The sequence below is a fragment of the Chiloscyllium plagiosum genome, chromosome 4 (assembly GCF_004010195.1).
Source record: "Chiloscyllium plagiosum isolate BGI_BamShark_2017 chromosome 4, ASM401019v2, whole genome shotgun sequence".
NCBI lineage: Eukaryota > Metazoa > Chordata > Chondrichthyes > Orectolobiformes > Hemiscylliidae > Chiloscyllium > Chiloscyllium plagiosum.
Window position 1 is genome coordinate 120,286,973 of NC_057713.1, and position 21,157 is coordinate 120,308,129.

Sequence of the window (21,157 nt, forward strand, 5' to 3'; positions counted from 1 at the left end):
CTCAGAAATCATGCCAGTAATTAATTTTAACAAATAATGCCTCAGTTGCAAGCAAATAATTTGTGAGTAATGCCTTACTAAGAAATGAAAAATTCTGACAGGTTCATGCAAAATTAGTCCTTTCACACTTGTGCTTTATGCAATTGAAAATGATCAGTAGTTCGATTTTGAGTTCATTAAAGAAGAAGTTGGATATTGCATAGTAATGCACAAGGACTGAGAGATCAGTATTTAAATGAGATGGGGAAATGATCACAGTTTAGACCAGAAACATTGATAATTGCTTCCGTTTCTTTCGAAATGCTGTCAATTTTTTCTGAGAAATGCATGTTCATAAATTCACCATTAAAGCAAACCCACAGGACATCAACTGAATATTATGATTCCCAATCCTGGAATTTAAATTTGCAATGCCACTCGTTACAATCTCTGGCCAGAACAGCAGAATGCGGAGATGTTCTGGCCTTTTCTGGTGTGCGTGTTTTTGTTTGGTTGAGGGGAATAAAATTTGGAGGTTGCAATTGTGTGGCAAAATCCAAAGTCAATTACAATTCAGAACCTGCAATCTAAACTTATCTTTACAAACTAACTTCTGACAACCAAGCTTTGCATCCTAAGCTCTGTAGCATTTCCAGTCCCCTCCCAAGTAATGTGATCTTACCTCTAAGGAAAGGGACAAGAAAGAAATGTAAATTGAAGATCTTTGGGATGGATGTTAGACATGAAGCAAGAGCAAAACCCAACAGATCGTGTGATAATAATGGATGACTTCAATCTTCCTATAGACTGTGACAATCAAATTGGCAAAGTATTCTTGAAGGTTATTTTATAGAAAGTTTTCCTGACATTTCATTGCAATAATGTTGGAATTAATTGGAAGACACCAGAGATAAAGAAACTTTTATTTTTATCTTATATTCATTCCAGGAATGTGGTTGGCACTGGCTAGGCCAGCAGTTATTTCACAAAATTGCTCAAAAAAGTGGCGAGCTGCCTTGTTGAACTACTGCAGTTCCATCCACAATGCTGTCAGGAAGGCAAGTGACTCAGTGGTACTTGCACTGGTGATGCTCCCATGTATCTGTTCACCTAGTCTCTCTAGGTGGCAGAACTTGCAGGTTTGGTTAAAAGTGTTGTGTTACTGCGGTGCACCTTGTAAATGTACTGACTGTTGCCTCCGTCCTTCACTGATTAAGGGAATGAAGGGTGAAGCTGAATAGAAAAAGCAAGTTGGCAACTTTGTTCTGGATGCTATCTAACTTCAAGTGTTTTTTACAGGCACATTGTTTGAACCCTGGCTGCTATTATTGAAATGAAGAATTAAAAAGGTATAGCAGGAACTTAGCCAAGTAATGCTAAATGCACCATGCCTCAGATCTCTATCAGAATGGTGGCATCGCAAATTATGAGAACACTTCTATGGAGCAACTGAGTTATTTTGAAATAAAAGCAAAAAGCAAAACGTTGTTGGCAATTGTTTCATGTGGGGTTCATTCAGCAAATTTGATTGTTTTGGTTACATTTATCCTCATGGCAACAAGTTCACCTATTATGCAAATAATTTAACACTATGGAGACAAAGCAAATTATAAAATATGAAAACAGAAGGTTAAATATGGATCATTTCAGAAAATACACACTTTAGTCAGTAATCAAAAGGCATTAACTGAATAATGATTTCACTTCATTTTGGGACATGTTGTAATCTCCTAATAAAATATGCCATGATTACAGGCTGAATTAAAACAAGTACTTCACATTTGTTCCATGGTTTTAAAAAAAATTAATTAAGCTTATACGTTCATACATACAAACAGATTGAAGTGCAGGCACATTCGCCATCGAAAATAATTGCAATCATACAAAACTAAAGCATGGTGCTTTACATAAAGTTTTTAAAATCCTATTTTAAAACAAACATCCTACTTTTAAATGTTGTCAACAAACATTTTCCTGTGTATCTAGTGGAACCTCAAGATGGCTCACAGAATCCGCACTTGTGATGTGAGAGCAGTGTTGGTCATGTAGCATTTAATTTTTGAAACATTTGTTTTATTTTCTCAGATTTTAAATCACTTCAGGTGGTTAACAAATGAATATAAATGAGCTTTTATTTCTAAAGTTTTAACTTGGTTGTGCAATTTTTAAGTGACAAAGCACAATACAGCTGCATTCAGACATTATACAGTTAACAAAATGAAGAAAGAATTTGGTCAGCAACCATCCCCTGTAATGGGCATGTTCTCAGATTTTGTCCCAGAAACCTAAGTTGCACTGATGTCTAAAGCAGGACAATTTTCCATTAAAAATAAAAGACAAAGGCAATAAAATATTCAACTCAACATTTAAGGGCAACTAAAGTTAAAATGTCCACTTATCCATTAGTAACAAGCATTTGACTTACAAAATGTGAAGTGATTTGATAAATCAAAATAGCTTTAAATGCAATTCGCATAAACATTACAAAAACTTCATCATACAATCAGCAGCAAACCTACTTACTAATACAAAGCTGTGTTGAACAGAACAGTCAGTAAGGCAAGAATGACTTTCAAACGTTACACTGGCTTATTCTATTGTAAAATTAAAGCAAGTCCATATTAGTGCAAGAGCCTTATTGTTGGAGAATAAGGACCCAACAGAAAAGGTATTATGCCACTGGCAATTAAAGCAAAGTATTAAATAAATAAAATAAATACAATGCAGCTAATCTTGTTCTATAGCCAGTTGCATTGTTGATGAACCAATTACAAACAGAGGCAAATCAAACTCAAAATGTGTTTATTTTGCAAAATGCAATTCATCCCAATTTGCATCAGTCTTTTGATAGAATCCTATTGTAAGACATAGTAAAAACTAGGATTTCCTTCTTTACTTTGTCCCAGTCCATTTCCTTCTTATGCTTAATACAGACAGACTCTCAGGCTCAACAGAGGCATGGTTGATCAGCTATTTTCTCATTCCTGAATTAAACGGAATACAAGCAGATAGTGTGGAGAAAAGTTGGAATGGTGCCAATCTTCAAATAATGATAAATGCAAACTTTTAGTACAAGTTAGCAAGACATGTTCATGACTATCCGAGACCACCCCAAAGTTGTGTGGCCTCCTTGACTTCAGGGTTTCCAGATTACCACACAAAGCCAAGAGCTTAACACTAATGATCTGAAATCATTAATTTTAAATATGAAATGCAATTTGACAAGAAATATTGCTGTACAAGTCCTCTTGTTATCACTGAATTAATTTGTAAATTATGTTAATAAAAAATTAGTACAATATTCAAACATTTTATTGTACTATGGCAAAACAATTGAGGTTGTAACAAAGTACAATCTGAAACAAATGAAACAAACCTTAAACATTAGTAAGACAAGACAGGCTCAAGTAAAATGGACAAATATTCTGCTTGGATTTTAAATTTAAACGTTGATAAGCTGTGCAATCTGGTCCTAAGCATTCCGTAGATGTTTAGAATTATTGTGGTGTGGAGAAGTAGCTCTTGGTTTCAAAATAAATTCAAGAAATTAAACCTAGCAATTCTATCAATGTGACCCTGTGTCGTGATTTGCCAGAATCAAACTACAGACATTTGCACACCGCAGAGACTTCAAAGTAAAGAAAATGGCTAAACTGTTTATGTAAATGCCATCTTACTTAATTGCAAATACCTTCTAATTTCATTTCAGAATTTTTATTGGATCTTTTTTTTAATGTGCATTGCTTTCCCTGCCAATTGCCATTTTGATTCAAAATTGCTTCATTCCAAATAAATGAATCCTTGAAACCTACCATGTTAGATTTCCAAGATATCCTATCTGATTTTAGCATGCAGAACAGTTTTAACAGTTGCTTGAGGAATTTAACGGTTTGTTTTTGTCACAGAAATCACATATATCAATGCATACAAGATAACCAGGGCCACAATGCATTGTAGAAAGATATTTAAAAATCTGATTTGGACTCAATGTATCAATGTCAATAGGAAACCACATTAAAAAAGCATGAAAATGAGGACACTGTTATCCAAACTCAACAAAATTTTATTAATGCATTCCTGCATATTTAAAAATTTAGTTCTTGCTTAAAAAGTCACAGCTACTGGCAACAGAGAAGATGATTTGAGATCAAAATTCATTGCTGTTTCAGCAATCCACTGGTGCAAGTATATGAACAGCATTCACTGCTGGGATTTGGACTGCCAACTATAATTTTACACTGACCTCCTGATTTTAGCCAGGTTATGTAATGTTGCTAATGAAATGGCTTGCGCACTTTACCAGAAAGGAGAAGGGAATATCTGCCTTTGCACACCTACATTATCTGAAGTTTGCAAATAAATTAAACTTCAAAATAACTCCATGATGATCAATATATGCATGATTAGAATTCAAAGTATGTAAAAACACCTGAACATGCAAACATACATGCAATTAAACACCGTCAGAAACTGACAGCATAATTTAGTATTTCCATATACTTCAAACTACTGCCTGTCAGTTCAGACTCTCCCACACATCTTGAACTCTAACTAGCAAAGCTTTCAACTCCTTTCAGTTTTCAATTGCAATAAACCTCAAATCACTTTGCTGGCTTTTGCAGCACACATTGCTCATGCTTCTTCCTACAATTGTTCATTTTGTCTGTTAATATTTGTACCAAACTCTGATAACTGCCAAACTACCATGCCAACCCAAGGGCTACTTAAGCTTGTGCACATGATCATGTTTCTTTGGAGGACAGTCTACAAAATGCTTTGGAAACACAATATAAAGTCATTTTTAAATCTATGTCAGTTTGATATAGTAGCATTGACGAGAATACTGCAATATTAAAATTCCACACCACGCACAGAGTCCAGTCTATTTAAACTTCTCCATGTAGTACAAAATAGCACTGATTTAATCGGCAAACAATTCAGGTTCAGACAACACACTTTGAATACATGCATGCAAGATAAGGTACTGCAAAAATTAATTGATTTGTTGAATTGTGAATTTATACAGCCAATTTAATTTTGTAGGCTTTTTACCCAAGATGCGGGACTTTAGAAAGGAAGTACTGTTACCTATGTGTTATAAATGATTGCCCACAGAAAATGTCTCAACCAATGCAATCTAAGTTCAAAACCTGCAAAAAAAAGTCAGAAACGTAAAACAGAAATGTGTTTGAAAATAAACAAATTATTATTGAACAAAGTTTAAAGAGTCAGCTTCTATTTTCTGCACCGAGGAGACAACGACCTTATTTACTGCTTTCCTATTTTGACCGAAGAACTCTTCTAACTGTGCTAGGAATGCAATCAGGTACATTAGGAGCTAAGCGTGAAGCTGGGAGAATCTTTCCAAACAGGTTTGATCAGTAAAGTCTTTTGATGATGATGCATATAAATTTAAGATTTTTCATATGATAATATTATGCCATGGAAAAGACTCTAGAGGTTAGGATCCAAATGTTATAGCCCAAAACAGGAAAAAAGCTACCCAAAATAATTTATTTGCAAATATTATACAGGTGTGGTTGTAGTGCTTCACTTTGTACTCAGACAATGTTTATGTTTAGTACAAGAGAATCCTGCGTTCTATGGCTTTACGGCAAATAGGGCATTCACTCATTCGGTCACCACAAAGCTGACATGTCCCATGCCCGCAGAGGAAGATCATGTTCTTTAAGCGATCCAAACATACTGGGCACATGGTCTGAAACAGAAAATATCAGAATTACAAAAACAAAAGCAAAATACTGCAGATGCTGGAAATCTGAAAATAAAACCAATGTGCTGGAAAAACTCAGCAGGTCGAGCAGCACCTGTGGAGAGAGGAACAAGAAGTTAAGTCCGATATGACTCTTCCCTGGAACATGAAGTTCTATTACGCTGCTCAGATTAGATTACTTACAGTGTAGAAACAAACCGTTCGGCGCAACAAGTCCACACCGACCCTCTGAAGAGCAACCCACCCAGACCCATTCCCCTACATTTACCCCTTCACCTAACACTACAGGCAATTTAGCATGGCCAATTCACCTGACCTGCACATCTTTGGACTGTGGGAGGCAACCAGAGCACCTGGAGGAAACCCACGCAGACACGGGGAGAATGTGCAAACTCCACACAGACAGTTGCCCGAGGCGGGAATTGAACCTGCGTCTCTGGCACTGTGAGGCAGCAGTGCTAACCACTGTGCCACCATGCTGCCATAGGGTCCATATTTTCCTCAGAAATTGATATCTCAAAGCTTGGGATGGATGGTGATATTTACTTCTAATTTAGTAGGAGTTTACAAAATATTTGTTCTCTGTCATGTTTGGGAATGGGTGTTGCCTGTTAATCAAAATGGGGAAAACGAGTTGGAGAGTTACATTACTCTAAATACAAGGCAAGCTTCAGCTCTTTAAGGGGTTGGGTGGGGGAAGGGCAATCAGCTGGGGAGTAAAGAGTCCCAGTAAGCAGGACAACACCAAAAACCACCCACTATAATTGAAAATGAAAGTGACACTAAAACCTTGAGATCAGATTTTAAGAAAACATACTAAGTGGCCAATTTCACGGACAGTTGCTCCAAGTAGTATGTATTTGCTCAGACACATAGCTAAAGCTGAATTTAATAATTTCAAGGTAAGCATAGGAGCAACTTCAGATTCAGGAGCAACTTCTGCAGTTTTACAACATATCGTTAACAGTAATTTTGTTTAGAGGATACCCTAGGAGGTACAAAACCTTTGTCAGGTGAATTCAGTTGGCTGGATGGCTGGTTTGCGATGTAACATGGGTTCAATTCCCACCCCTGCTGAAGTCATCATGAGGACTCTCCTTCTCAACCTTTCCCTTCACCTGAGGCTCAGGTGAAACTCACCACCAGTCACCTCACTCTAATAAGTGAGCAGCTACTGGACAATGAACTTTACTATATAAAAATCCCATTTCAACAGGTTCTCTGGAATTAAATTCAGGGTTAGACTGCAGATCAAAGTCAGCAATATAAAGATTTTCTAATATTCTATTTGGTTTCTCCAGCAATGTGTTTCTATCTTAATGCATTATTTAGTCAAAGTGTTACATATTCAACCTGCTTTTGGATCATTAACTCAGGTAACAAGCGATTGGTGGCATAGAGTTCACTTTTCCCACTTCAGAGAAAAGCACATATATTGATCTTGCCTTTCCTATCTCCAGCAAAACACCGAGCAAAATATTTGTTATATACCATATGTATTATTAACATACGCCATCAACTTGCAATTCTGCAAATCAGTACATTGCAACACAACTTAAGTATTATAGCAAGATAGGCGAAATAGTTTACTTCTGTGCTCTAAATTCTATTAAAAGAAATAAGATATGGCTTAATTCCTTCCAAAACTATTAAAATACACGAAAGGTAAACCTGTAAACAATGAGGACTGAATTGCAGAATTAACAGATGGCGGTCTGAAAGGAACCTCCAGCAACTTTCTAATCAACCTAGAACATGTACTGCATGATAAAAGTACATCTGCAGTTTATTTGCTACTTAGTTCTCATCCATTTAAACCATTTCCTTTATGTTCACCGAGCAGAACTTGCACCTCAGATCAATGTCTTATCCTTGTCAGCATTGTACCTGCTCTTTGATATCTTGTAACTGTTGCTGAAGCTTCTGAACATCTGCATTGACGTTGGTATTGTCTTTGTCTCGCTGAAGAGCAGTAATGTTTCCACTACCTGTAATACAAGCAAGCTCCTGAGAAATCCATTACAGTGTAAAATTTTCAATGGACACATACTTGATTTGGTCATTGCCAGTCATGTATCACTGACATAAAACAATTTGGTAACAGCTTAAATATTGATTTCTTTACCTTGCTATCTAATATTATCCAGTATCAATGCTGGACGTTATTCAAAAAATCTTAAAAGAAACACCCCTGCTAATCATTTTCACTGGATATGGCTCTGGTCATGGGTTTTAAGATCCTTATTACTTCTACTCAATACCAAGTAATTAAATGAAAATCCTTTCAACTCAAACATCAACATGGTTAAGGTCTTGTTAGTCCAGTACAAATCTGGAAAAGCTTTTGCCCATTGCTCTGAAAATACTTTCTTGCCTACTTATTCCCTAGTCACCAAACTAAGTTTCCATTTCTCCAATACAGGGTTAGAAAAAGTCCTGCTTTAACTCTACCTGCATCTATTGTTCGATATGTTCCTCTGTTATGTAATGATGTTTGAACTAATTTGGCCATTTAACTTGACAGCTTTTGAGAATTGGGAATATATTAGGCAAAGGCACTGTAAGATTGGGTTGGAAAATAGTTCTACTATTCTTGATGGCCTGCCTCACAGATGCCCAATTTTGAGCTGTTCGCACAGAAAATAATGGTTGTGTCAAATGATGCGATAGACAGTGTCCTACATGTGAAGGCAGAACATGGAATTCCACAACGGTACAGAATTCAGACCTACCAATCATGTCATAGGCAGACATGTCTGCAATAGGGAGACTGGTGAAAGCAACTTCAAGTAGGTTATATCCTAATGTTGTTTCCCCCACCATCTTATACATCCATCAGACCTCCGCCAGTATGGTGATGGACATTGAAATGAACCATACAGAGTGTAGTGTGTGCCTTGCTTTTGTTAGTGCTTGCTCAATGGAAGAAAACTGGTTCATCAGCTGAAATATTACAATATTTAATCATCAGCACAAGTTTTCCTTTCTTATGTGTAATGTGAAACAATGAGATGTCATGACACGCAATTTTAAGTCAACAAAGATACTAAACACATACTGCTGTGCACCCATTTTTATTGGGTTTGTCCTGTTAGATGAACAGGACGTCTCCAGGGATGAAGCAGCAGCAGCCTTGGAGACGCGATGATAAACATGATTTTAGGAGAATAATTGAATAGGCAATCACACAACAGTTTACATAAATTTGGAACTAACCCAGTTATTAACGAGTTGTCTGAAGGGCCAACTGGTGTGGATGTTCCTTTGATTTGCACTGATGCAGAAACTAGGCTGCAGCTCATTTTAGTTTGTTTAACTTTTAATTGAACGCAGAATGGTACACCAGACTGAATTCTACTGTTCTCACACTTTCCATTTTTATACCCAGCAAATGAGGTTTTAATCTGTTCTTCAATTGTGGACAATTTGTGCAATGTGCTTACAACGGAACCAAAATAAACTACTTACATTTTCAGAAAATATTTATCGTTAAGCAGAAACTGGTCACCAAAGTCAGATTCCAGGGGTGAGTACGTCTAATAACCAGACTAATGTTTTAGAATAAATCAAGATTTTTGAAAGGCAAAAACATATAAATCTAGCAAACTACCCAAGAAAGTTGCCCAAAAGCCAACTTAATGGAATATGGTATTGAGTGTTTTAAAAATGTGACCTTCTAACATTATTTCCAACTAAAGGACCTGTAAAATGAACAGTCTGCAAGGTTTTTCTGTCTATCAGAAGGCTGACTGAAAAAAACAAGTCAAATTATGAGCACATCATGTAAAACTAGAGTTTTTCAGCGTTAAACAGTGTTACAGCAAACATTATTGGCTAATTTTCAAGTACTTAATTACACAAGAGTGGGTGATTATTTTTTACTGGATAGACTTTAAAAAGATTCTATAACTATAGATGAACCATCACTTAACAAGGTGTCAACTCAATATCTCAACCTCAGAAATCTCAGTTCCTCAGCAACTTTCAAACCTTCAACCTCTACCACAGAGAAGGGCGAGGTCACATCACCTGCAAATTACCATTCAAGCTATATACCATCCTGACTGAAACAATATCACCATTCCTGCACTAACCCGGAATTTCCTTTCTAACAGGACTGTGGGCATACCAAGCCCACCTGAAATGAAATGATTCAAGGCGGGTGACTAACATTTCCTTAAGGGCAGTGAGAGATGGCCAATAAATAGACCTAGCCTCCAATGCCAGCGAACAAACAAAGAAATTATCCAGTGATGCATTTTGCTACATCATGGTGTCAAAATGTAGTGTGTTGTCAAATCAGAGGTGGCACTCAAGTGAACAAATGCCAATGATGTGTTCATATATTACATAATTATTAATATTTAGAAAGACTTCATGAAGCACTTTAGAGAAGCATAACGGCAATTTCTGGCCAATAAATAATTGAATAAAATGAATGGAAAATTAATTTACCCAGCAATGAAAACACTGGAGAGATATGGAAAACTAAACCAATGACAAACAATTTAGTATATCATGAAATTCTTGTCAGAAGTAGTAGCAGCAGCTTGTAATTTGTGACAATAACAGCAGTTTGACCACACTGGGTGATGTAATCCAGGATATCTGCTGTAGGGGATGGAGTCAATTCATGTAGGCCTTATGATAGCACAAGTATAATTCTCACAAGGTTTGGCACATAGAGGTACAGTGAAGCCTATGATGTTAAGCAGCGATTATTATTAAACTCACAGTAAGATTACTTAATAGCTACTTAGGCAGTAGAAAATTATTTGAAACTATAAATTTACTGGGGCATGTAGTTAATCAACCTGAATACATAGGCATGTATATGTAAATGCTGTGTAACATGTATCAGGTGTACACATCACATCACCTTGGTATAAAGGATTGTGCGCATTATAAAGCCTGCCTGATTTCTGTCCATTCAAAATTCCATTGTTCTCTTATTCTCACATTTTGATGGGCATACCTGAAATGCACTGTTTAACATTGAACATGAAAGCAGAAAATTGACCGTCATCTTTAATGCTTCCAACAAGATTGGTCCAGATTTTGTTCACTGTGACAGATTTATGCTTTCTTGCGTAGCTACGAAATTACAACATCAAATATCATAGCTATGGGAAGAGGGGGAAAAAGAATCATCCCAGGTTCCCTTCATTGCTAACTTGACTTCTATTTGTTGCATATTTATGGATGCTTAATAAGAACTAATATTACTAAGCTCAGTTCTGAAGCCCACTGGAAATGAATATTCTGATGACACTGTCTAGGCTCAATCAGGAACATCAAATGACAACCTTCAGAACAGGAGGGTAAACAATTACATTATTTTTGAATATTGCATACCCATTTGATACACTGTTACTGAGGTATTAACATAAATATAGTGTAATTTATGCCTCGTAAATTCCATGGTAGATTCTGTGATTAAAATAATTATTCTGTCAGAGCCACATGGTAGCTTTATCAGGCATAACTTAACAAAAAACACTCCACGTTTAAGAAGATTTGCTAAACCTTTATATTTGAATTTATGATGTATGCAATAGGCTAATTCCAGTCTTCTCTTCATGCTGTTGAAAAAAAGTATTAATTCTGCTTGTCCAAATTGGAATTTTTTTTAACCGTTTATTAAAAAAGTAACCCAATTTTGTTTGTGATTCATTCATGAATGTGAGCATCATTGGCTCAGCCAGCATTTATAGCCTATCTTTTATTGCCCTTGAGATTATGATGGTGAGATGACTTCTCAAATTGCTGCAGTCCGCTAGGTGTAGAACAGCCACAATGCTGTCAGGAAGGAAGCTCCAGGATTTTGACTCAGTAATAGTAAAGGAATGGCAATATAGCTCCAAGTCAGTACTGACAATATAGTTCTAAGATGATCTTACATATACATTTTTACAGGTAAGCAAGCTGTCACACAAGTGGAAATGGGATTAAGTGCACAAACCAAATCTATACTGAGGAAAAAAAAATCTAGATTTAAATGCAATGAAAATCATAAGAAAATAAAAAAAAATGGATTGTGGTAAGAAGTCACTCACTAAGATCATCATTGGAATCTTCCGTACCTTTCCCACCACAACACATAATAAAAGGCACTCTTCGCTCGACGACAGCCCGGCATTGTACACACTTTTTCATCAGGCTTGCACAATCTGTGGATATTTTTTAAAAAATCAAAAAATCAAGCATATATACAGTGCTTTTCATGATCACTGGACGGCACACAATGAAAGACCTTTGCAGTTACTGTTGTAATGTAGCGGTCCATTTGGGCAAAGCAAACTGCCACAAAGTGCAATTTTTTCATGATCCGATCATGCGACTTTGATTCAAGGATAAATATCAACGGAGACATTGCAGGGAACTTACCAGCTCTTCTTCAAATGTTTACCACAGTAACTAAGAGAACAGACAGGGTCTCAGTTGAACATCTTATCCTAAAGATGGCAGCTCTAATAGTGCAGCTGTCTTTCAATATTACAATGGAGTGATAGCCAAGATTGTTGTGCTCAAGTTCTGGAGCAAAATTCAAATCCACAAACTTTTGAGGCAAAGATGCTTTCAGTCGAGTCATAGCTGACAATACACATTCATCTGTTTTTGTTTGACATGTGGACATTGCAACAATCATAGAATCCTTATAGTACCCAGCCCATCAAGTGCACACTGACCCTCCAAAGATCATCCTACCCAGTCCCACAACCCTACCCTATACCTGCAACCCTGCATATCCCATGGCTAACCGGCCTAACCTACACACCCTTGGACATTATGGGCAATTTAGCATGGCCAATCCACATCTTTGGACTGTGGGAGGAAACACGATCACCCAGAGGAAACCCATTCAGACACTAGGAAAACAACTAAACTCCATATAGCCAACAGAGGGCGGAATCGAACCCAGCTCCCTGAATATCACAATTTTTTTTAGTGATTTAAAATTTCAATGAAAAAGTAGAACATTCTAGAAATTGTCTAGTTTACATCCACAGTAGCATATAAACAGTAGAAGATGTCAATCCAAAAGATTATCAATTAATAAAAGCAAAATATTGCAGTTGCTGGAATCTGAAATATGAATGAATATTTATGTCACTTACTCTCACAGGCGCACATATGACCGCAGGGTTGAAAAAGGACTGCTGCCTTCTTGTCAGAACATACCACGCACTCCTCAATCTGTGGGTAATTGAATACACTTTACATTATTTTGAATATTAAGATCTAACTGGAATTTCTCTCATCATGAATTAGCTCAAAACATTGTAGCTTTTAATCATTTAATCGTCAATCACATTAAAATATTGCCACTGTTTGCATGAAAAAACGAATGCAGGTCAGAAAAATATATACTTAGATGATGGGAGCGAAGGCACAGTAACTAAAGAACAGATAACATCAAGATAGGTAGGAAAGTATGCTTTGAAGACAAAAGGAGGCTGCAGATGGATATAGATAGGCTGAGTGGGCAAATGTCTGGCAAATAGAGTATAACATGGGAAAATGTGAAGTTGTTCACTTTGGCAATAGCAGAAGAATGCAATAGCAGAGTATTATATAAAAGCAAATCCATTGCAGAACTCTGAGGTGCAGAACTACTTAGGTGTTCTACTGCATGAATCACCAAGTTAGTATGTAGGTACAACACACAATCAAGAATGGGATACTATTATTCATTACGAGAGGAACTGAACATGAAAGGATGCTGTCCTGTCAGTTATAAAGTGCACTGGTGAGACCAGATCTTGAATACTGAGTGTACTTTTGTCCCGTTATGCAAGGAAGACTATAAATGCGCTGGAGATGATGCAGAGTAGGTTTACTCAACTGATACCTGTACTGAGTCAGTTATCTTAGGAGGATAGGTTGGACAGGTGGGTTTGTTTTTACTGGAGTTTCAAAGCGGGTGATTTGATTAACGTTTATAAAATTCAGAATGGTCTTGACAAGGTTGACCTGGAAAGGATGTTTCCTCTTGTGGGCCAGTCCACAATCGGGGGAACTATTCTAAAGTTAGAATTCGATCTTTTAAGGCAGAGATGAAAAGAAATTCTTGTCCGACTTTGGGACTCTCTATGTTCGAAGGTAGTGGAGGTGGGGTAATTAAACATTTTTAAGATTTATATTAGGCAAGACAATCAAAGATTGCCAGGTAGTTGAGGATGTGGAATGCGAAACACAAACAGATCAACCACAATCAGATTGAATAGTGGATCAGGTTTGAGAATCCAACTGGTGTACTTCTGCTCCTACTTCATGTTTGTATGACAATTCCTAACAATCTCACCTATTTCTGCGATAAAAAAAAGTTTAGAAGTACAATTAGGTGCAAAAGTATATGCATCAATTTAATGCAGTTTAGGTTGATAAAAAGAACAATTTAAGTTGTGCAGTTTGGTGAACCAAAATTGCTAAGTCATTAATACAGCCAAATTTGAACTTGATTCACATTCAGGATAATAAAATACAAAGTGGAGAGATGGAGGCAGAAGACAGAAAATATCAAAAGTGAGTACTTGCTCAGGAAAGACTGGGCAATGCTCAATTTATTCCAATTATACAAGCCCACCCCAGCAATCAGAAAGACTTAATTCAGAGTATCAATGTTGGGAGTTAATTAGGTTTATGAAAGGACAGAAATTGAAGGTCCAAGGAAATTTATTTGAGAGGAGAAAATGGCAATAAAGATTGCAACTGTAAAGAAAAAGGGAGAGATATTTTTCTTTTACCTTTGTTCGCGATTGAACCTGGTCCTTACAGATGAGGCACTTTTTAACACGCGGTGAACAGAGAGAACAAGTCGCGATGTGTCCACAAGGTCCAAACAAAGTGTCACGCTTCATATCTGAACAAACCATGCACTCTTCCAAAGTCTCTGTGTCATTGTTAATCATGGAAGGGCTACGTGATCCAACCTGTCCACTAAAATACAGAAGATGCTTATTTACTATGCCTACTGGAAGTGTATCAGCTCCCTGTTGAGACTGAATTTTAAAATCAAATCCTCAAATTCAAGACACATCAAGCACATTGAAGGATTGCTGAAAAACACTTGCCTATTCTCTATCTCCTCAACCCATCCCTTTTGAAGATAGTTGCAGGTACTTGGCTAAGTGGCTTTCTGTTATTTGGGAACCTTGACATGCACACTTCCAACATAGTCATCAGCAATGCTCCCTCTTTGCTGCACATGTACATGGGCATGCAGCAATCAGGATTGTTCTTTGTACAGTACAAATGACTGTAATCCATATAAACACCACCTGTAGATGGTGCAAAGAGCACACTGATGCCACTGGCAAGCAAAACAAAGCAGCAGTCAGTTTTAAAGATGGAACTGCAGGATGTGCATGTTTAGAAACATTTGAAAACTTTTAAAATTGTTCTTAAAAATAAAATCTAATTGATGAAATTTCAACCGGTTCACCCCATTTTCAATCCCACTGATCCCAGTTCCAGTACCAGCCCTTGCCCAACATCATGCTGAGCCCCAGCCTCCACCTTGACTTCTTGCCCCCCTTGCCAGTCGTGCTTGCACTGGTAATGACATCACCCTGCATGGAATGGTCTGATGTCATTGATGCATTTTGCAGAAGCCTCCTGCAGTCACAGTCAAGAGCTCGAGGCTCAAGAGCTGCAACTATGTACGTATGGCAGTGGTTTTAGCATTATGGATAATCTCACTGAGTGGACAGGTCGGGAACATGCACCATTTCTGATAAAATACACACAGACAATTAAACTGCTGCATCACAACCTTGAAAGGACCACACACCAGACAGAAGGTGAAGGTATCATTTTCAACCACAGAGATTAATTAACCATTCCCAATTTTAGGCATATGACTCTCAATTGCAGAACATCTGTCAGCACAGATTAGAGGCCAAACCTGAGACCATTCCAGGTTTGCCTACTTCAGCTCTTCACTGCATTAATCCATTGGGCATAATCCTTTCAAAAATATTCTATACACAAAAAACCTTATTTTCTTCCCTTAGTTTCTCTAAGGCATGTACTAATTGTTATCGAGACATCATAAAATGGAACCAGTGTGCGGCATCTAAAAGGTAATGCAAAAGGCTATTGGCAGTTACGCTGCTTATGGCAGTCAGTAGACAAGAATATATACACTATGTATAAAATTCTGCATTCCTATGGCTAGCCTTTCCCCACTTGCTGCTAAACGACCTGTGCAAAACTGGAAATTTCCTACACAATAAATCTTCTGAGCCATGAGGTAGCTTCATCTTTACTACTGAGTGCTTAACTCACTATCACCAGATGTATTTAGTGCTCACTAAACAGTGCACATTTGCTAAAAATTGCTAAAAGAATGATTTAAAACAAATTACCATTAACCCTTACAAGTTAAGCTTCACTAATATTAAAAATTAATATGCAATGAGTTGACAAAATGAACGTAGCCTGCAACACCAACAGTGATGAACTAATATTGACATACAGACCTGACTTTCTCCTTATGACATTTTGCAAGGACTTTACAGAGGTTTGGATCAGGGCAAAGATCGAGTGGTGACTGTCCTTTCTTGTTGCGAATAGCAAGATCTGCTCCATTTGCGGCTAGGAAGCAAGCAATAGAAGCAGCACTCTTCTTATCTGCTCCTTGCGTTCCAAGACCCATAAGTAACTGAAAAAGGAATGTATTACAAATTTGCACAAGACATACCCAAATGATCAAAGTGTTATATTTTTGGAGAGTTACTTCTAAAAAGAAGACAAAAGTCTTCACATGTAAAAGTTCTAAGATTATTAAAGTAAATCAAAGATCAATCCAATTTTGTCATGTAGAACATGTAAATTACAAATAAAAATCTTCTGGCTTCAGGTGTCGACTCAATCTAACAGTCACAGCAGAGTATATCTGAACAATCATATGCCACCGCTTCTGATTTGATAAATATGAGCTAATATTAGAGGAAACATTAATTAAGAAGTGTAATATCAGATTTAACTTTTAAAAAGTCTATTGTGCAGATAAAAATATGATGGAGATTCATTCAGCTTTAAATAAAAACTGAAAGAACTGCGGATGCTGGAAACCAGAAACAAAAACAGTAATTGCTGGAAAAGTTCATTAGTTCTGACAGCATCTGTGGAGAGAGTCTGAGGAAGGGTGACTGGACCCAAAACTTTAACTTTGATTTCTCTCCACAGACGCTGCCAGGCCTGCTGAGCTTTTCCAGCAATTTGTTCACCTTGAATCAAAGTTTTTGCCTTTTTATATTCAATATGACCAAACCCAGGTAACTGTGGACACAGAGTCTTCCTTCCCAAAACCTGTTACAACTGTATCTCAGAACAACCTGTACGGTCAGTTCAAAATAGCAATTCTCAACGTCAAACATTACTATTCCTATTTCTGAAAGGAAAACATAGTGTTAGAATTTTAAAAACACTGCATTAAACCTTACCAATATCTCATTCACTTGAAAGAAAGAACAAAGGTAGTTTGTCCACTGACTACTGGGTAGAATATGTATAAATGATCAGTGTGATGTCAGTAAATATAAACATTAGCCTCAAATGAACAGAACACTTCAAAAGAACTCCTAAACTGCGATACAATTGTTAACGGGGATGTGTTTGAAGAAATTCCTGACTCTCATTAAAGATGAACTTGGACTCCCAACTAGCGTAGAAGTTGACACGGTCACTAGATACATGATCGATGCAAAAGCTGTAGGTGTAGACTGGGGTCCAATGCAGATTTTCAAACTTGGAGGAGCAGAGCATACACATCATCTCCATCAACTGTTCCTGAAGATCTGGGGCAAAAAAGAAATCCCTGCTGCTCCCAGGGATTCTGCTGTTGTCGTCTTCAAGAAAGGAGAAAAAGTGAGCTACGGGAACTACTGAGGAATCTCCCTACACTTCAACACCAGGAAGGTAGTTACCGAATCTTTGTTAGGCACCTTCTGCCAGTCTCTGACGAAATCCTTCCTGAAAGCCAGTGTGGTTTCTGACCAAACCTGATCTTCACTGCTTGGCAACTCCAAGAGATATGCCAGGGAAACATCAACCACTCTATATTACCTTCATCCATCTAACCAAGGCTTTTTGACTAAGTCAATCTTCGAGCGCTATGGAAAACCTGTCAAATGCCTGCTGTCAGAGAAATTCATCAACATCCTGTCTCCTCCTTGACAAGATTTTGGCGACAGTTCTCACCGATGGTAATATGACAGAATCCTTTGAGATCAAGACAGCAGTCAAGCAGGGATGTAACACTGCCTCCATTCTTTTCTCCATTTTCATCATCATCACCCTTCACCTTGTCAAGAACAAGCTCCTTAGTGGTGTGGACAGGATCTATGGAAAATCTTTCAACATCAACCGGTTGAAATCCAAGAAGAAAACAACGACCTCACTTGGGGAATTTCAGTACATGGATGGCACCTCTGCTCTCTTGGAAGAGAATCTTGAAGCCTCGCTTAATGCATTCGCAAAAGCATAATGAAAAACTGGTCTCAGCCTCAACCTCAAGACGACTCAATTCCTCACTAACCTCTCAGGTCACAGTCTGGTCCATCCCTCCATTAAGAGCAATGGAGAAAGCCTCCCAAACATTTCTATCATCTGGAAAGCTACATCTAAATTAAGACTGACATCGATACGGGGTTTCAACATTATCTCCAATCTGCAAAAGCTGTCTTTGGATGCCTAAGGATGAGCATCTTCAATGACCATGACATCCATGCCAATTCATACGGCTCCAAAACTTGGATTACATATTAACACCACTTCAAGTCTTCGAGAAACATCATCAACATTATTTGAGTCTGACTGCCTCCACCAGCTGGGAGAACAGGCATCCTAACATTAGTTACCTTGACACAACACCAGCACTGAGACCATGATCATCTGAAACTAGCTCCGCTGGGTGGCCACCTGCTTAGGGTGCCTGAGTTTTGACTTCAACAGCAAATCTCCTTCGTCCAGCTTAAGAAAGGCAAGAGGATGACAAAGGAAGCATTTCAATGACTTCCTGAAGGATTCCCTCAAGAAATGCAACACAGACATCAATATGTGGGAGACTCTCAGAAGAAACCAACTTGAATGAAGCTGTAAGAAAGGACACAATTCTTTAACCAGTTGGCAAAAGGAAATACGGCAAAGTATCTGGAGAAAGGAATGCCACTGATTTCAACGTCAAGGTTCAATTCCATCTCCTGAAAACATTTGCCAAATGTGTGGTCAGAGATGAAGCTCTAGAATCAAGCTCATCAATCATGTAAGAACCCTCAGAACTGATGATCAGTAATGCAGATTTCCTTGATGGACATTCATCCTTGTTAGCGAGTGATTTCTGATGATGTATAAATGATCAGTGTGAATAGGAGAAAAATGGTCACCTTTGCTGAGAGAAAAGCCAGCAATACACTTGTTTTTGGGTGGTGGTGATAGGGATTTACAAGCAGGGCTCCCAATAAGATCATTTTTCCCACTGCATGGACCTCCAAATATTATGTGCAGTAGTGACTTACAGTATCAGAAGTCAATAAAGGAACTGCCCTGGCATGTTGATTACAGAACTCAGGCTATTGGACAGGCTGTGGCAGAACAGTGCAGCTTAGGTATAATGGTTGCTGTCAATATTAGATTCCCTACAGTGTGGAAACAGACCCTTCAGCCCAACAAGTCCATACTGACCCTCCGAACAGTAACCCAGACCCATTTCCCTCTGACTAATGCACCTAACACTATGGGCAATTTAGCATGGCCAATTCACCTGACCTGCACATCCTTCGACTGTGGGAGGCAACCGGAGCACCCGGAGGAAACCCACGCAGACATGAGGAGAATGTGCAAACTCCACACAGACAGTCACCCAAGGTTGGAATCTAACCTGTGAGGCAGCAGTGCTAACCACTGAGCCACTGTGCTGCCCCAGAGAACAGAAGTTATGCACTGAACTTGTTGAACTCAATATTGTGGCTAGAGGAATGTAAAGTTTGTAAGAAAATGAAGTACTATTCCTGCAGCCTGTGCTAAGCATTTTGAAACATTGCAGACGCCCAGGATGGAAATGTTGGAATGGCAAGCAACAGGAAGTTCAGGGCACGCTTATGCAATTCCTGCACTGGTTGAGGTTACCATGAAGACACTCCTCAACCTCTCCCTTGCCTCATGTAGATAAGCTACCATCAATTGTCTCTATAACAAGACAACAGCCCAATAGTCCCAATTGACTGCGACAACATCACTTTCAAGTACTGTAAATGCAAAACAGCCATTTATATAAATATTATGCAAAAATGTTGAGATGTACATAGTACGCCACAAAACTAACAATTAAGGAGTAAAATATTCTTACTGTGTTCTTGGAGGGCTCCCAGCCACTATCAACTTTTCCCACATCCTGCATATCCTGCAGTTGACGGAGCTGACATAAGGTATGATGTCTCAGGGCTTCGTGGAGAGGTGTATCACCATCTTTATCCTGGATGTCCAATTTTGCACCAGCACGAACTAGTAGCTTTTTAACAAAAAATGAAATTCTAGTGGTTATTATCTTCCCTCACAGAGCAATTGGTTTTACAATGCCATTTTGTCTAAACTCCAAATTGGACGATTATTAGCCCTCTTAATCAAGAGTTGAGTGGAAACTTTGTATGTGTTCAGTCATATTCTAACTGAACAAAGAAATTGTCACAATATATTAAACAGTTATCCAAATAAAAATTTGTATAAATTTTATTGTTGCAGAATGGGGCACTGAGCATTCAAAGATATATTTTTTCTACAAAAAAACTACAAAAAATCATTTTCCTCAACAATCAACTAATTATCCGCACATCACATTTTACACAGATTATTTTGCATTTGAACAGATTTTCTTACCCGAACAATTTGAGTGTGTTGACGCTCAACAGCGAGATGCAATGCAGTTTGCTGGTTTACATTTTGGATATCCAGGTTAGCATTGCCCTAAAACAAAAGTGCATCAAATACTTAAACATTGTGTCCTGACTGATGGATCATACCAATTATCTAACAGCAGTGAAGAGTTCATTATTGGAAGAGCAGCCTTAGGAATAAGGAGACTCGGGTGAAATTACTGCATGACCAGAAGACAAAGCAACTTCTTGGGCCTTCTTGTACCCTTACTCCTGGACTGGTATGCCCAGGTTCAGTTCCCGCCTGTTCCTGAGGTGCACAATAACATCTCTGAAAAGGGTCATTAGAAAAATAAAACAGGTTACATTTCAAAAAAATCCATTTGGTGACAAATAGACGTAAAAAACATTCAGCTTCTCGTAGACCAGAATTTCGAGCAAAAAATCTACAATAAAACCTTCACATCACTCCTGCAAGTCCTTCATTATCAACCCACCTTCAGCCTCCACATTTCAAGTACCTCTCCCAGACTCTAACTACCAATGGTACAACCACCTACAACTGACA

General features: G+C 37.9%; 1 protein-coding gene across 3 annotated transcripts in view; it reads right to left on the minus strand.

The window, feature by feature from the left end:
- Positions 1 to 1,759: 1,759 nt before the first annotated feature.
- Positions 1,760 to 21,157, minus strand: part of mib1 (MIB E3 ubiquitin protein ligase 1) — a 148,175-nt gene continuing 128,777 nt past the window's right edge. The window contains exons 14-22 of one of the 3 annotated variants that reach the window (XR_006311503.1): positions 20,594 to 20,680; positions 20,067 to 20,228; positions 16,198 to 16,379; positions 14,461 to 14,653; positions 12,832 to 12,910; positions 11,770 to 11,883; positions 7,601 to 7,701; positions 5,068 to 5,698; positions 1,760 to 2,963 (exon numbers count right to left, since the gene is read on the minus strand). Coding sequence is in view for 2 of the 3 variants with exons in the window: in XM_043689030.1 (XP_043544965.1) it covers positions 5,558 to 5,698; positions 7,601 to 7,701; positions 11,770 to 11,883; positions 12,832 to 12,910; positions 14,461 to 14,653; positions 16,198 to 16,379; positions 20,067 to 20,228; positions 20,594 to 20,680 (1,059 nt within the window). In the remaining variant the exon portion in view is untranslated. Of the gene's footprint in view, positions 5,699 to 7,600; positions 7,702 to 11,769; positions 11,884 to 12,831; positions 12,911 to 14,460; positions 14,654 to 16,197; positions 16,380 to 20,066; positions 20,229 to 20,593; positions 20,681 to 21,157 lie in introns of all 3 variants that reach the window. The other 2 variants (XM_043689031.1, XM_043689030.1) reach the window with 2 other exon arrangements.